This window comes from Diabrotica undecimpunctata, chromosome 2 (genome assembly GCF_040954645.1).
Source record: "Diabrotica undecimpunctata isolate CICGRU chromosome 2, icDiaUnde3, whole genome shotgun sequence".
Taxonomy (NCBI): Eukaryota; Metazoa; Arthropoda; class Insecta; order Coleoptera; family Chrysomelidae; genus Diabrotica; species Diabrotica undecimpunctata.
In genome coordinates, this window is record NC_092804.1 from 146,303,622 (window position 1) to 146,320,167 (window position 16,546).

The window sequence follows — 16,546 nt, forward strand, 5'->3', positions numbered from 1 at the left end:
ATGCTTGGCGGAGGAAGGCGATGGATAGGGATAACTGGAGAGAAATTCTTGAGAAGGCTAGGTCCCGCGCAGGATTGTAAAACCAGAATGATGATGAAAATCAAACTCAAAATTCAATTAATAGTAATTAATTTTTAACAACAGTTTTATTTCCTTTTTTTTTTCTTAATATGAAAATTTAAGTTGTAAGTTAAATTTAAATGTAAGTTTGTATAATATTACGTCTATATTATTATCTTTTCTGAAATTGTTAAATTCGTAGAATTGTTTTTAAATTAGATACATTATCTCTACCTGATATGTTACTGTTATTACTACTTTGACTTTACTGTAATGACATTTCTTGACGATATAAATTTAACATTGCATGTTCAAAGTTTTCTAATTGATATGACGGACAAATAAATTTTGGTTAAAATGGCAAGTGCTTGATATTATATACCTAACATATTGAGCTCAGTAATTTCTCAATATATCGATCATATAAAATATTATATATTGTTTTTGATTATTTGCATATATACTCATGGTTACACATTCTAGGTTACAATTTAGAGCAGTTGTAAACATCCGTTTTTGTCAACGGAGAATGAACTGTTCATAATCAGATATCCTTTATTTTATATATATATATATATATATATATATATATATATATATATATATATATATATATATATATATATATATAAATGTTTTGGATGGGTTGGAGTCAATAAAAGGGGCTATTGGTTAACTTGGAGATTTTTAATGAAGCCCTCACAAACCTAGACATGGGAATCCGAGTGAACGGTGAATACATCAATAATATCCGCTACGCCGATGACACTGTGTTACTAGCAACCAGCCTAAACGATCTGCAGGCCTTACTAGACCGAGTGCGAACTGTGAGCGTATCATACGGACTGAACCTTAATATTAAGAAAACTAAATTCATGGTTGTCAGCCGTACAAATTTAGATCCCGGGGCACTAATGGCAGGTAGCGAAGAGATCCAGAGAGTCGACAGATTCACTTACCTTGGAACTACCCTCAACGTACAATGGGACTACGCTCAAGAGATTAGATCCAGAATTGAAATGGCACGGTCTACATTTATTAAGTTGAGATCCTTGCTGTGCTGCAGTGATCTCAGTTTGGGAACCAAGATGCGGATAGTGAGGTGCTACGTTCTTCCAGTATTACTATATGGAGTTGAAGCCTGGACACTGACGCAAGCCACTGAAAAACGAATCGAAGCCTTCGAGATGTGGATATACAGAAAATATCTTATGTGGACCATGTCACCAACGTTGAGGTCCTACAGCGCATGACAAAAGAAAAAGAAGTGCTTAATTTAATTAAACAACGTAAGCTTGAGTACCTCGGCCACGTGATGCGGAACGAAGAAAAATATCGAATTCTTCAACTTGTTATGCAGGGTAAAGTATTTGGCAGAAGAGGACCGGGACTCCGTCGTATCTCGTGGTTGAAAAATCTCCGACAATGGTTTGGGATGATCTCAGCGGAGCTGTTTCGCAGAGCAGTCAACAAAACCATGATAGCCTTGATGATCGCCAATATCCGGACCGGATAAGGCACTGAAGAAGAAGAATTGGTTAACTATTTATTATCTCGAGCTTTTAATTGTTTTTACAATTATTATCAAGATCTGCTAAAAAGACAAAATATCTTAAAAAGTTGAACTAGAAAGAAAAAAAAATTTTTTGGTTACTCACCAAATAAAATTAGTTTGGTTAATAAAATTGCTGCTAATACATCTCAAAAAGAATTAATACAAAATTGTCCTTATCTAATAAATGCTTCTCTAAAATTTTAATATAATTTTGAAAACATTTTCTTAACACAAAAACAATTGAATTTATAAATAAGTTAAAATAGTGACCAATTACAAATAAGCCTCAATGTCATAAATGCCAACTTAAAATTTTTATTTTTGACAATTATATTGCCAAAAATAAAATTTTGTTTAAAAATTCTTTTTTGTTTAGTAACAAAAAAGGAGAAGATTTATTCACCATTGATAGATGTCTGAAAAAATGTAACAGATATATGGAAAATTAAATCAAAATGTGATATTTTATAAATTATAAAGAAATAATATAATTATAAATTTTGCTTAGATTTTTAATTTCTGATCTTTTGTTTAAATTATTATCACTTTTGCTAATACAAACCATTTCCAAAAAAGTCCTTTTGAATTTATTACTTTCACTACATAAAATTTTAATGTTATCAAAATCCATAATATGGTCTTTATCGATTACATGCTCTGCCAAGATGGTTTTTTGTTTGTTTTTAGCAGCTCTTGATAATAATTGTAAACACAATTGAAAGCTCGAGATAATAAATAGTTAACCAATAGCCCCTTTTATTGACTCCAACCCATCCAAAACATTTATATATTTTTTCCAAACGAGTCACAAGTACTTCTTTTTTCTTGCTCTTATATATATATATATATATATATATATATATATATATATATATATATATATATATATATATATATATATATATAGATCCGCCGACCGAGAGTCAATAGATGTGTACCCGACCCAGATTGATCACCGGATTGATATCCAGTGCCTTCGCCTTCATTACAGTCTTCAACACTGAATCTAATGTAAAAAAAACGGGTGTACATCAGTTGACAAAAACGGATTTGTACAAGCGTTCTTAGGATTATAATAGTACAGTGGAATAATGAAAGATATATTTTATTTTTACTATTTTATCTTTTTTTTTTAATTTGATTTTTGTTTGGGACTGATATATTAATTTTATTATTGTGGACTATTGCTATCATTTTCATACAAAATACTATTTAATAAATGCGATTTTAGTATCTTCTAACAATTTGAGATTTCATAGTAGCGGAAGTAGCAGAAGACTTTTTTGATAAATGTTTCATTGTGATTGGTAATTTATTATAAAATGTTTCTGGGATCATAACTACAGAATAGGCAGAATTGCTAAGTTGTGTTTTCTATTAAAAGAAAATAAGAGAAAAATAAGATCATCGATCAGATATTACATCATGCAGTGTGTGTTACTTATATTAGTTATTTTATTTGATAACTATGAAAGTAATTGCATTAGAATTAGTTTGCCTTAAAAAATACTAACGCTTCTAACCAGTAGATATAGAATAAATTCAACGGGGCGGCGAAGAACCCGACTGAATTCGTTAATGTATATATATATATATATATATATATATATATATATATATATATATATATATATATATATACATACATATATATATATACATACATATATATATATATATATATATACATACATATATATATATATATATATATATATATATATATATATATATATATATATATATATATATCCAGTATTTATCAAACTATCCAACCGACGACGAAATCTCAGACTATCCATACCAAAATAAGTACGCTGGCCAGGCTGTATTGACTCTTGAATTTAAGTAGAGCATAATACTATTGAATGCAGAGACATCATAAAAGAGGCAGCTAAAGAAGTATTAGGCATAGAAGGTAGAGAAAGAAGAACAAGAACGAATGACTGGTTTGACGAAGAATGTCAGATTATAACAGACAAAAAAACAGAGCATATTTACTGATGCAACAAGGGCACAGAACCCGAAAAGCCGAGGAAGAATATAAACTACTACGCAAAGAAGAAAAGAAAACTCACCGAAGAAAAAAGAGAGAATATATGAACAAAGAATAAAGAAAATTTTATCAGAGACTGAACAAAAGCAGAAATGACTTCAAACCGAGAACAACGATGTGTAGAGATAAGGAAGGTAAAATATTGACACAACAGCAAGAGATAGATGGACAGAACATTTTACGGAAAAGCTTGAAAGAGATCGGAGAGAGACGAACTCTGACATACCATTAGACCAAGCAGACAACAGAGAAAAGACTCCACCAACAATAGCCGAGATTAGAGAAGCAGTAGACTAATTAAAGAACAATAAAGCACCGGGATCGGATCAAATAGCATCGGAGTTACTGAAGGAAGGAGTAGACGCACTACAAAAAACAATACATGAATTGATAACAAAGATATGGTCGAATCAACAGCTACCAGCGCAGTGGAATAGCGGTATTATTGTACCATTACGTAAAAAAGGAATTCAGTTAGAATGTGGAAACTACCGTGGAATCACGCTGCTGAATGCAGCATACAAAATAATGTCCAACGTCATTTATGAAAGACTTAGACCACACGCTGAAAAAATAGTTGTCAAATACCAAAGTGGCTTCTGTAGACAGAAGTCAACAATAGACCAGATATTTGTTCTGCGACAGATCCTCGAAAAGACAAGTGAATATAACATCGACACACATCATCTCTTCATAGACTTTGAAAGCGGATATGACAATATAAACCGAGAATTCTTAATAAAAGCAATGAAAGAATTTAATATACCAACACCAACTAATAAAACTGATAAAAGAATCTCTAAAAGTAGAAAGTAGAATCCGGATACAAAATGAATTAACGGAAACAATAGATGTGAAAAAGGGACTACGCCAGGGAGACGCTCTATCATGCATCTTGTTCAAAATCGTACTAGAGAAAATACTGAGGGGCACAACAGTCAATACACGAGGAACAATCGTTAAAAAAAGCGTGCAAATACTAGCATTTGCAGATGATGTTGACATAATCGCAAGATCAAGAAGAGAAATGATAGAGTCATACAACCAAATAGAACGAGCTGCACAAAATAGTGGTCTTAACATCAATCAGACCAAAACAAAATATATACAGGTAAGTAAAAACGCATAAATAAGGCAGCCACAAAATATAACAATAGGAGAATACAATATTGAGGGGGTAAAAAACTTTATATACTTGCGATCCCTAGTCACGTCTGATAATAACGTTGCAGAGGAAGTGAAGAGGCGAGTATTTATTGCAAATAAATGTTACCATGGCTCAATTAGGCAACTAAGATCAGATAACGTCGCTAAACAAAAACAAAATGCCAAATATATAAAACCCTAATAAGACCGGTACTCACATACGGCTCAGAAACCTGGACACTCACTAAAAGAGAGGAAACGTTGTTTTCCTTCGAAAGAAAAAATTTGCGACACATATATAAGGACACAAAAGAAAACGGAATATGGTGAAGAAGATACAACTCTGAACTATACAAAATATACCAGGATCCGGATATTATAACATTCATTAAAATAGGACGTCTGCGTTGGATAGGACATGTAGAAAGAATGGAAGAAGGCGAAATACCAAATAAAATATTCAAACAGATGCCAGTAGGAAAAAGAACAAGAGGAAGACCGAAGCTGAGATACTCAGAACAAATAGAAAATGATATAACAACCTTAAAAATAAAAAACTGGAGAAAAAAAGCACGAAACAGATCAGAATGGAGAAAAATCCTGTAACAGGCCAAGGCCCAAAAAGGGTTGTCGAGCCAGTGATGATGATGATGATAATACTATTGAATTTGATTGAGAACAAACTACAAACTTGACACATTATGTATTTATGTCCTAAAGAACTGTATACCAAGATTTAGCAGTGGAGATTATACGGTAACGGTCGTAGCTTAGCAGCCAAGTTACTGGCCATCTAAGCCATAGCGCGCGAGTTCCATTCTTGATAACAACAGCGGCATTTTCATTTCTAAAAATGATAACGAGCCCGAACGAATGTTAACGAAAAGATCTCCCCGGCAAAGATAACATAAAATATTGCTACCTAGATTTAAGACTTTACTTCATCTCTATCCAGAGGTATCTGTAATGTTGGCGACCTTTGAGATATTGCCCCAAATTCAATATTATTGTTAGTTTCTTCAAGAGTTATTGTAAGACTCTAAGGTTGACAATAACATTGTTTTGGAAGAATATAAATCTTTTAGTTTATGGTTTATTCCCAAAAATACATTAAATAAAAACTTCTTCGATCGCTTTCTCCTATCGAATTCCAGCAACACTGTGTTGTGTAGCCAGGATCATTGTTTGTGTCCTAGCTCTTCGATGTTTACCCTTGTTGTATAAATTCTTATCTATTATGTCTCACTGCATGACCAAGTGGTGTTTTCTGCTTTTTTTTTTAATTATTAATGAGCTCATATTCTGCGTTTGCTGTTCTACCGTTTCTACATTGAGAATTACTCAGTCGCTATACTCTCTGGTCAAACAGAAAACGCGTATTCCTATGGTTCATCCCTGATGTCGAAATAATAGTCACAAGAATCCCCAGTGAGTTCATCGACTCTTCAACATTTCTTCGAGAACGCCCTGGAAGAAATTTGTTTCCGCTGTGTCAAATGATCCATTTACGACACTCTAGAAGATCCTAAGGTCTTCTTTGAGTTTTGAGGACAGCCTGTAGTCACTCGGGCCAAATCTGGAGAATATGGGGGTGCTACACAATTTCGAAACGATCACGAATTGCAGCTATTGCAACCAAGAACTTATGTGCTGGTGCGTTTTACTGGTGGAAGATCACACCTTTCTTTAAATTTCTCCGTCTTACTTCTTTTGTGGCTTTTCCCCATTTTTATTATTAGTTGCGCATAGCAAGAGCCTGTTATAGTAGCTCATTCTTTTAAACCAATCAACCGGAACCTTGTTGTTTCGTCATACCCATGTTTCGTCAATTATCACGTACCGATAAATAAAATTCTTATCCAAAAGTGTCCAAAAGCCGCTGACAAATGTTCTGTCTGGCATGCTTCTGATTAGCTGAAAGTATTCTGAGAACTCACATTGCGGTTAGTTTTTTTATATTTAAAATATTGGATCTTCCTGTTTCCTTCGATCTTTCAAGATTTCTCTTCGATTACGTATTAATTGATAATTCTATCATATCTTTCATTATTATTTCTTATCTACCATATCTTTGTCAGTGGTGAACCATAGGGATCTACTCGGTCTTTCTCCCCTTTCGTTTCGATTTGGCTGGTCTGATAAATAAATGCCTACGATTTCATGGCTTTCTTATATCCTACAAACGTCTTAAGTTCTTTACATTTTATCTTCCAACGTATTTTTTTACTCTCTTGTTTTTTTGCATCTTGCTTGGTTATTTCACATTGATGGAATTCATTACAATTGTTCCGTGTAGCGACCTCAAAGATAAGGATAGCAATGATGATTGCCAACCTCCAACCCTATCAATATATGTTTGTTCATTATATCTATATGTGTTGTTTGGTTTCCTCCATTTCCTGGAGTTCTACCTACCAATCTTTGTTTTTATTTGTTAGGCTTAGTTCGACGTTTTATTGATCTCCTGGTGGTTTAGTATACCTTAAAACTGATGATTTCTTACTTTTTCTTAGTCAAAACTTTTTCATGTCTTATACTTTTATGTATTGGTATCGATACTCCTTTTTAATACTAGGCGTGTTTTTTAAGTAAGTACCGTTTTGGAATTAAAAAAAGACGTGCAAAGATATGGCAATATTTTTATTTTTACATGAAAGCCTGTACCTTAATCTACTTTTCTACATAATTTCCGTGAATATTGAGGTACTTGTCATAACGTGGTACCAGTTTTTGAATACCCTCCTGATAAAATTCTGCCGCCTGACTTGTTAACCACTGCATCACAAATGTTTTGACTTCGTTATCATCTTGAAGACGCTGACCGCCCAGGTGTTTCTTCAAGTGCTGGAACAAATGGTAGTCGCTGGGCGCCAGATCAGGCTGTATGGAGGATGATCTAGAGTTTCCCATTTAAATGATTTGATGAGATCTTTGGTCTGATTAGCCACATGTGGACGGGCATTGTCACGCGGCAAAACGATACCCTTACTCAACTTGCCACGTCTTTTGTTCTGGACTGCACGACGCAGATTTTTCAATGTCTCACAATAAGACACTGCATTGATTGTCTCATTACGAGGCAGAAACTCCACTAGTAGTACTCCTTTTCTGTCCCAAAAAACTGTGCACATGATTTTCCGGGCAGAAATTGTTTGCGTAAACTTCACTCTTTTGGGTGATGATGAATGTCGCCATTCCATGGATTGTTGTTTCGATTCTGGTGTGACGTAGGCCACCCACGTTTCGTCACCAGTAACAATTTGGTCTAAAAAATCTTCACCTTCACTGTGGTACCGCTCGTTAGGCGGTATAATTAATAAGGAAAGTCAATGCACTGCCTAAACGTTGGGTTTTGTGCAAATCCGTCAACATTTTTGGAACCCAACGTGAACACAATTTCCGGTAATTCAAGTTCTCGGTAACAATGCGATACAAAACACTACGAGAATACTGAGGAAAGCAGTCCGACAATGATGAAATTGTAAGACTGTAATGGCGTCAGTGCGTAGACCAGAGATGTAGGTAACCAGCGCTCATGCGCAGAACGCCGACCGTAGCGCTGCGGCGGCGGAATCGCAAAACGGTACTTACTTAAAAAACATGCCTCGTAGGTTTATCTTTTTTAACTCCACTGAATACGTATATCTATATTCTCCGGCTATTTTAGATCCTTTTTTTGGTATCAATATTCCAATATTCAATTATCTTTTCCTTTGCTTTTTTCGTTTCCTGTTAAGATTGTTTAATAATCGAGACTGTGTTCGGTTCATAACACTACAATTTTTTATCTATATAGAGTCGCTTTCTATATGATACAACTCCCGACCTAGAGAACCTGAATTTTCTATTGGGGTTTATTCCCTTAGCCGATCTCTTCTAATTTTAAGACTAGGAATTCCCATTACAACTCCCTTTAGCTAGATAACACGCACCTACTGGATGCAATGTGCCCAGAGGTGGCAAGACATTTTATGTCTTCGAGAACGTGAGAGTAGGAATTGCTAGCATCGCTGAATTCTAGTTATTTTTCTACATTTCCTACTCATTTGTCGGAAAACAGTAGATATTACTCAGAGTATTATTGCAGCATAAAGACTCTCATATACGTACGAGTATACTTGAACAGCATACACGCACAAGTGTATTATGCAAGTATGTCTGATATATTTTTTGACAACACATGATGCGTGCATTTCCAAAACGTTTTAAATGCCAAAAACAAAATTTTACAGGAGACGGAAAAAACACATTTTATGCAAAAACAAACATGTGGTGGACAGTAAAATAATATTATTCAACTGTATGAAGTTAATAAAATGTTACCAAACTTTTGCAAAAATTCATCATTTAATTTACTGTCTTGAAAACATGTTTAAAATCTGGTACATTTCCAAAATGCTGTATATGCCATGATATGTGCAAGTCAAAAGGTTGTAACAGCTGTGCAAGTAATAATTAAAACTTCAAAATATTCATGTTTTTAATTGAACATACAAATTAGACAAAAACAAGTTATTACAATAACATGCAAGACAAGTTGGTTAAAAATGTCATTCTCCTATGTTAATTACTGGGTTTTCTTGGTTTTGGTTACCTGGAGTTTGTGCTAGAATTTTTTGAAAGTATTCACGAGCTTCTGGCAACAGATAAGTCATCATATTCACGATATCTGCCTTTTTCTTTTCAGGAAGACCAAATCGTGTACGGTTTACAGGCAAAACAATGTCCTTGTAATCATCAATAGTGACTCCATGTTTCAGAATGTTAACCCCCTCGCTCCATTCACTTCAGTCACCATATCCTTTAGCTACTTGTACTATGCCAAACTTTGATTCTGTTAGGCGTAGCCGTGTAGCAGACGATATACCAAGCTTCTTTGTGTTCAGAAAAGCCTGGGCTACTGTTTTGAAGTCATAGAACTCCTCCAAAATCATGCACATGAAGGGATTTTTGTGGGCTGCACTTGTTACAACTGCTGCAATGTCCTTTACTGTGTATGCCTTGCATACTTTCTTCCACTTTTCGATGAGAGCGAAATCTCGAGCGCAACTTAAAAAAGTGTGTCCTTTTACTGGGAAGTTGTGGACAACTTCAGAAAAATAATTGGTGCCTATAAGAACAAGATACATTGCTAACATAAACTGGTTCTTATTTTGCCCTCCGCAATTGTCTGACCAGCAAATAAGTATTTTTCTTTCACGTAGATTGGCCATCATAGTGAGATATTTATCATCATCATTTTGGCTTTACAACCCTGTGTGGGTCCTAGCCTCCCCAAGAATTTTTCTCCAGTCGTCCCTATCCATCGCCTTCCTCCCAAGCACGTATTTCCATATTTCTCATGTCTTCATCGATGTTATCTAGGAATCTTGTTCTGGGTCTTCCTCTTCTTCTTTGACCAATAGGTCTATCAAGGAGCGTTTTTCTAGCTGGGTCGGTTTGCTCTATCCGCATTACATGGCCTACCCACCTCAGACGTCCTATCTTTATGTGTTTTACGATATCTGGTTCCTGGTATATCCTATAGAGTTCGAAGTTGTATCGTCTTCTCCAGACACCGTTTTCATTTACCACTCCATAGATGCGCCTTAGTATTTTTCTTTCGAAACATCCTAACATGCTTTCATTGCTTTTTGTTAAAGTCCAGGTTTCTGAACCATATGTTAGGACTAGGCGTATTATTGTTTTGTAAATATATAAATCAAATTTATTTAGAAAATTTATTTACAAAATACTAGTGTTAATTGTTGATGTATATAAATGTCATAATTTATACAGTGGGGCACAATTTTATTGTATTACTTTTTATTTAATTTTTAGCTCTATCCATTACTTATGCCGTGTATTACAGTTTAGTTCTTATATAACAAGTACTGCTTAATAACATCTGCAAAGCCGGAGAAAGAAATTATAAAAGAAAGGTAAAGAAAAATTAAATTAAAATCTTAATAATAAAAACCTCATTCCGTTTAAAGTGATCATTTAAAAGGAATTTAACTCGTATTCAACGCAATATCCAGACCTTTTTAAAACTGAAAAACAGAAATATAAATCAAAAGACGACGGCTCTGGGTACGTTCGAACCTCATGAATTTTATTGCATCGTTTATCGAATATGAGAGCATATAAGATTTCCACCCGGAGAAGGTAGGTTTACATATGAAATGAAAAACGCGGAAGAAGGTGATTTCAATAGTAATGGATTTGTGCATTATACGAGATGGATTTTTTACATAATAGAGTCGTTACTGAAAATACTTATCGAATTAGAAAAACAGATTTGTAATGCAAAACAGGTTATATAAAAGGTTTTTAAGCAAAAAAATTTTATAAATAAAATATATATTTATTTTCTTTTTAAATTTATTTTAAAATACTCTATCATCATCATTTTGGCTTTACAACCCTGTGTGGGTCCTAGCCTCCCAAAGAATTTTTTTCCAGTCGTCCCTATCCATCGCCTTCCTCCGCCAAGCACGTATTTACATATTTTTGATATCTTGATCTATGTTATCTAGGAATCTTGTTCTGGATCTTTCTCTTCTTCTTTGACCAATAGGTCTATCAAGGAGCGTTTTTCTAGCTGGGTCGGTTTGCTACATCCGCATTACATGGCCTACCCACCTCAAACGTCCTATCTTAATGTGTTTTACGATATCTGGTTCCTGGTATATTCTATAGAGTTCAAAGTTGTATCGTCTTATCCAGACACCATTTTCATTTACCGCTCCATAGATTCGCCTTAGTATTTTTCTTTCGAAACATCCTAACATGTTTTCATTGCTTTTTGTTAAAGTCCAGGTTTCTGAACCATATGTTAGGACTGGTTGTATTATTGTTTTGTAGAGTTTTACTTTTGTATTTCTTGATATAACTGTAGATTTAAAAAGGAGATTAAGCCCAAAATAGCATCTATTAGCCGTGCAAATTCTGCGGTTTATCTCTGCGGTAGTGTCATTTTCAGTATTGACGAGCGTTCCCAGGTATACAAATTCGTTAACTGCTTCGATGACGTCATTTTCTATAACAAGTGGCCGTAGTGTTTGTGGTTGCGTACCTATTTTCATGTATTTTGTTTTATTGGTGTTTATTATTAAATCCATTTTTGTAGCCGCTTCCTTTAATGCTACGTACGCCTCTCGTGCTGCGTTTTCCGTTCTCCCAACAATATTGATATCATCAGCATATGCTAAAATTTGCACAGATTTGTTATATATTGAACCGGTAGTTGTGATTTGTGACGTACGTATTACTTTTTCCAGAGCTAGATTGAATAGTATACAGGAGAGTGGGTCTCCCTGACGTAGCCCGTTATTTGTTTTAAAAGATTCAGAGAGTTTCCCCTGGATTCGTACTTTGCATTCAACTTTTTCAAGGGTTAGTTTGGTTAAACTTACCAACTGATTTGGTACTCCTAGGTCTATCATTGCTCTAAACAATTCTCTTCTATTTACAGAGTCGTAGGCTGCCTTGTAGTCTATAAATATGTGGTGCGTGTATACACCGTATTCCAGTGTTTTCTCTAGAATTTGTCTTAGGGTTGAAATCTGATGAATTGTTGATTTACCACCTCTGAAACCAGCCTGGTATTGTCCTATTATTCGCTCTGCATATGGTGCCATACGATGGCATAGTATATTGGAGAATATTTTATACGCTGCATTTAGGAGCGTAATTCCTCGATGGTTAGAGCATTCAAAGATATCTCCCTTTTTGTGTATGGTGCAAAGTATTCCAATATTCCAATCATTGGGAAGGGACTTCTGTATCCATATTTCTTTTATAAGCTGCTGTAGCGCTATTATGATATCGTGGCCACCTTCTTTATATAATTCCGCTGGGAGATTATCTATTCCGGGTGATTTGTTTCTGGCTAGTTTGTTTACAGCGTTTTTAACTTCCAGGATCGTTGGTGGATCCTCCTCCCTCTCGTCTGCTCCGCTTACCTCGCAGCTTTCGTCTTCCGGGTTTTCTTCTTCCTCTATATTAAGTATCTGGTTAAAATATTCCGTCCATCGGTTTAGTACGTCTGTTCTTGTTGTTAAGAGATCGCCATTTAAACTTTTACATATTTATATAAGCAAGAGGAAATTTCTTGTGATCCCCTTCCACCGTAGTTTTCTGTCTACAAACACATACAACCAACCCCAGTTACACTGTCGTGAATGCCAAAGTTACAGCAGGCAACTTGTTGGGAGTAATACATGTCAGAATGGGTCAGTTGCGCAATATACATCTGTTGCTGTAGGTCAAACGTTACAACATAAGCATCTGAGTTTTTAGCATTATTTTCATCCCTACTCATTAAAGTGAAAGCGACTTCCGCTTTCCGATGATGTAGTTCTCGTTGAACTTTTGCTGAAACATCTCCAGATTTAATTTGAACCAAAAGGGAGCCACAAGTTGAGCAAGTGTCAACTTTGGGAGCCTGAAAGCTCAGGTTAAACTTGGATAAAAAAATTTCGTGATACCACTGTCTGGAAACAGGGGGCTTTCCTACGTGGTTGGGGCATACTTAGTCAAAAATGATTTGTACATTCTACTGACATTAAGGTCTGGAGATAAAAACAGTTTGTTAGGAGTTTTTTTCCTACAATAATGGCTCTCAAGTCTTACAAAAAGTAGTTAGACAAACTCGTACCTCAGATCCTTCAGTAAATAGTAAGAAATAGGAAAATGGGTGCTGTCTTCTACTTTCACTTGGGTGGTCATACTTACCATATCTCCTTCTTTGTATCAGTTGTGGGTGAATATGTCTAAGCAAGAACTGCTGCTGTTTGTCGTAGTCACCCAGTTTGTAGAACTCTTCAAAAAGTTGTTTTCGATACTGCACACATACTGCTTTGCACGCAAATGCACATTTGCATGTTGACTGAAACAAAGGAAAAACTTGTAAGTTAACATGTAATATTTTGTTGAACAAAGAATAAAAACGGTAAAAGATTGTATATATAAACAATATTGCACGTTACACAACAACTAGGAGCCATTACATGTGTTGGAGATATCAGAACCCATAAAGTAACAGCGCAATGTACAGTAGACAGGCGCTTGAAATATTAAAAAAAACTTACCTCAGATGGTGGTATTTTCTTTGGAGTAGTTTTCCCACTTTTTGTTGATGTATACTCATTTCCAGAATTTCTTGACTTTTTCAATTTATTCTTCATCCAGTTTTCGGGGCACCGTTTTCTTTTGCGAGGTTTAGGTGTTATTTCGACCCGATTAGAACTCATTATACTATTAGAACTATAAGTTACAAATTAGAACTTTCAAAACTAGAGCATAAACTATAACCTCAAACGCATGAACTGAACACCAGACTCACAATGGGGCTGTGGCCGCAGGTAGTTGCATATTAGCGCTTACAACGTTATGACTTGCACAACAACTTCTGATTGATTTTTTCACCGCTTGGGACAGGAGTGGTCGAACAATCTTATTCACCAGTATAAAGCATGGCATTTACAACGCGAATCCGCAATAAAACGCATGTTGCCCAAAATGGCATTTACAACGTTTTGGAAATGCACGCTTCACATGTACAAGTAAGCGTGCATATTACAGCCGATTAAACAAGTCAGCGTAGAATGACGACATCTCTATGGCCGCTGTTTTTGAACCTCTGTATCATAATCTTCCTGCGGATTATTTCACCCAATATTTCTATTCGTTTTTATATACTGTTTGCTTCTAATCCGCCACAAACATCACTTTCCTTCTTAAATAGAAATAAATTTTTCCATCCACTCACGACATAACTGAACTCTTAAATCACACTACCGTACGCAAACACCAATATCATATTATTCCACAAATGTACACTCTCCCCTGTCGTTTGTAAAGTTAATATGTTTTTGTAAATATTACCGAACACAAGTTCTAATATTTGTGCATGTTTAAGTATACCGGTAAGTTACTCTTAATTATCGGCAACTTATACTGCCTCCGTAGTTCTTTACTTGTCTTAATCACATGTAAGTTCACTTGATAAAAACTGGTAATGCAAAATTAAGACTTGATATGATAAGGTGTATGAAATGAAATAGCAAAGAAAAGTATTGTTTTGTTTGAGATAGCTTTAGTCCTGAAAATGATTTTATTTACATTTACATTGGGTCAATAACTTCATTTCTTTCATCTTCTAATTTCTGTTGGAAAACTTTGGCTTAAATTTAGATTAACTAATCATCATATTTCAAATATCTAGCACAGTGATGGGTTTTAGGTGATGGAACATGCAGAAATCTACACACTAGAAGCTGCTAGTGCACCATTATCTCCTAAAGTTTCTTCTCCTCCTAGCCGTTCAAAGACGCCTAAAACTCCTTCATATTCAAATGTGGTTAACAGCAATATGTCACTCAGTAATTGTTTTAAAGTTAACCAAAGTTTGGCTTGCCTTGAAACGTTACACGAGAATTCGGGGGATAACAACTTGGAGGACTTTGACATTGGTTTTGATCAATCATTTGATCCTAATATAACACCACACAAAAGAAAACGGAAATTTAATTCCCCTGATCAGTCGAGCATTCTGGTTAAAAGAAAGAGAGACAAGAGTTACAGCGAAAGAAAAAGGAAAGTATCAGAATTCTTCAAGACTCCCATAAATTATTTCTCCAATCGTAGGAGAACAATAGATGCATCATCTTTAAATCAAAGTTTAAGCGAGAGCGTTATATCCAGTTCGGGTATATTCAATGTAGAAACAGTACAAAATTTGAGCTCTTACAATGATAATACTCCTCAAAATAGCAAAAAAGGGTTAAAGAAAAACCTATTTACACGTACTTTCAGTTCTTCAAAGTTTCGAAGGACCAAAAAAAACATAGATCTGAATGCTACCAAATTGTCTTTTGGAGAAGCTTGTGACGTCGAAGGCAGAGAAAAACTGAACGCTACCTGTTTTCCAGATATATCCTTAAATCCCATCACCACTAACACTTACGAGCTTAGCAGTGAACATGCGAGGGCATCAAGGAGAACTTCTGTGTCTGCTGTTGCGGTACTAACTTCATTTGACTGTTTTAAATGTTTGTTTTAGATATCAAAACTTTCTTCATTTAATTCAATTTTCACAAGTTTAAGATGTTTTAAAGTCTATTGGTTTTAAAACATTAAAAAGCTGATAAAATAACGTTGCTTCCAAAATTTCGATGATCATTGACTTTTTTTTAATAATAAGTAAGCGTAAACAACTTATAACAAAACAAACTAATGTGATTGGTATAGTTTCCTCAAACTTCTTCACGGCACACGTACGTGATATGACCGAAAACATCTAAAAATATCAATAAGAATTTAGAAATGTGTTTTATGATTGGCAAACACCTATAATATATTGAAATACCATTGAGCCTAACGTCCACTGTCATTATACAGGGTGTTTCAAAAAGGTATGTCATAAATTAAATCACGCGTTTAGGGGACAAGAATAAATTGATTGAATCCAACTTACCTTAGTACAAAAGTGTACACAAAAAAGTTACAGCCCTTTGAAGTTACAAAATAAAAATTGTTTTTTTGCATTATCTCCTAAACTACTTGACATTTTGTAATAAAAATGGACACGTTACTTTTTTGTTCTGTAAGCATTTTTCATACAAAAGAAACAATAAACTCTAAGCGCACAGAAAAATTTTAAGGGGGTGTACGTGTACAACCCTAAATCCCCCCAAACTTTTGAGTTCGTTCAAATCAAATGAATTTTGTGGCATCATTAGTTT

General features: G+C 34.8%; 1 protein-coding gene across 3 annotated transcripts in view; it reads left to right on the forward strand.

Annotated features, from left to right (window-relative positions):
• Window positions 1-16,546, forward strand: part of pbl (epithelial cell transforming 2 pebble) — an 84,448-nt gene that overhangs the window by 14,404 nt on the left and 53,498 nt on the right. For 2 of the 3 annotated variants that reach the window (XM_072523685.1, XM_072523686.1), the window contains exon 6: window positions 15,046-15,825. The exons of the other annotated variant lie outside the window; for it this stretch is intronic. In XM_072523685.1, coding sequence (XP_072379786.1) covers window positions 15,046-15,825 — 780 coding nt within the window. The remainder of the gene's footprint in view (window positions 1-15,045; window positions 15,826-16,546) is intronic. 3 annotated transcript variants of the gene reach the window in all.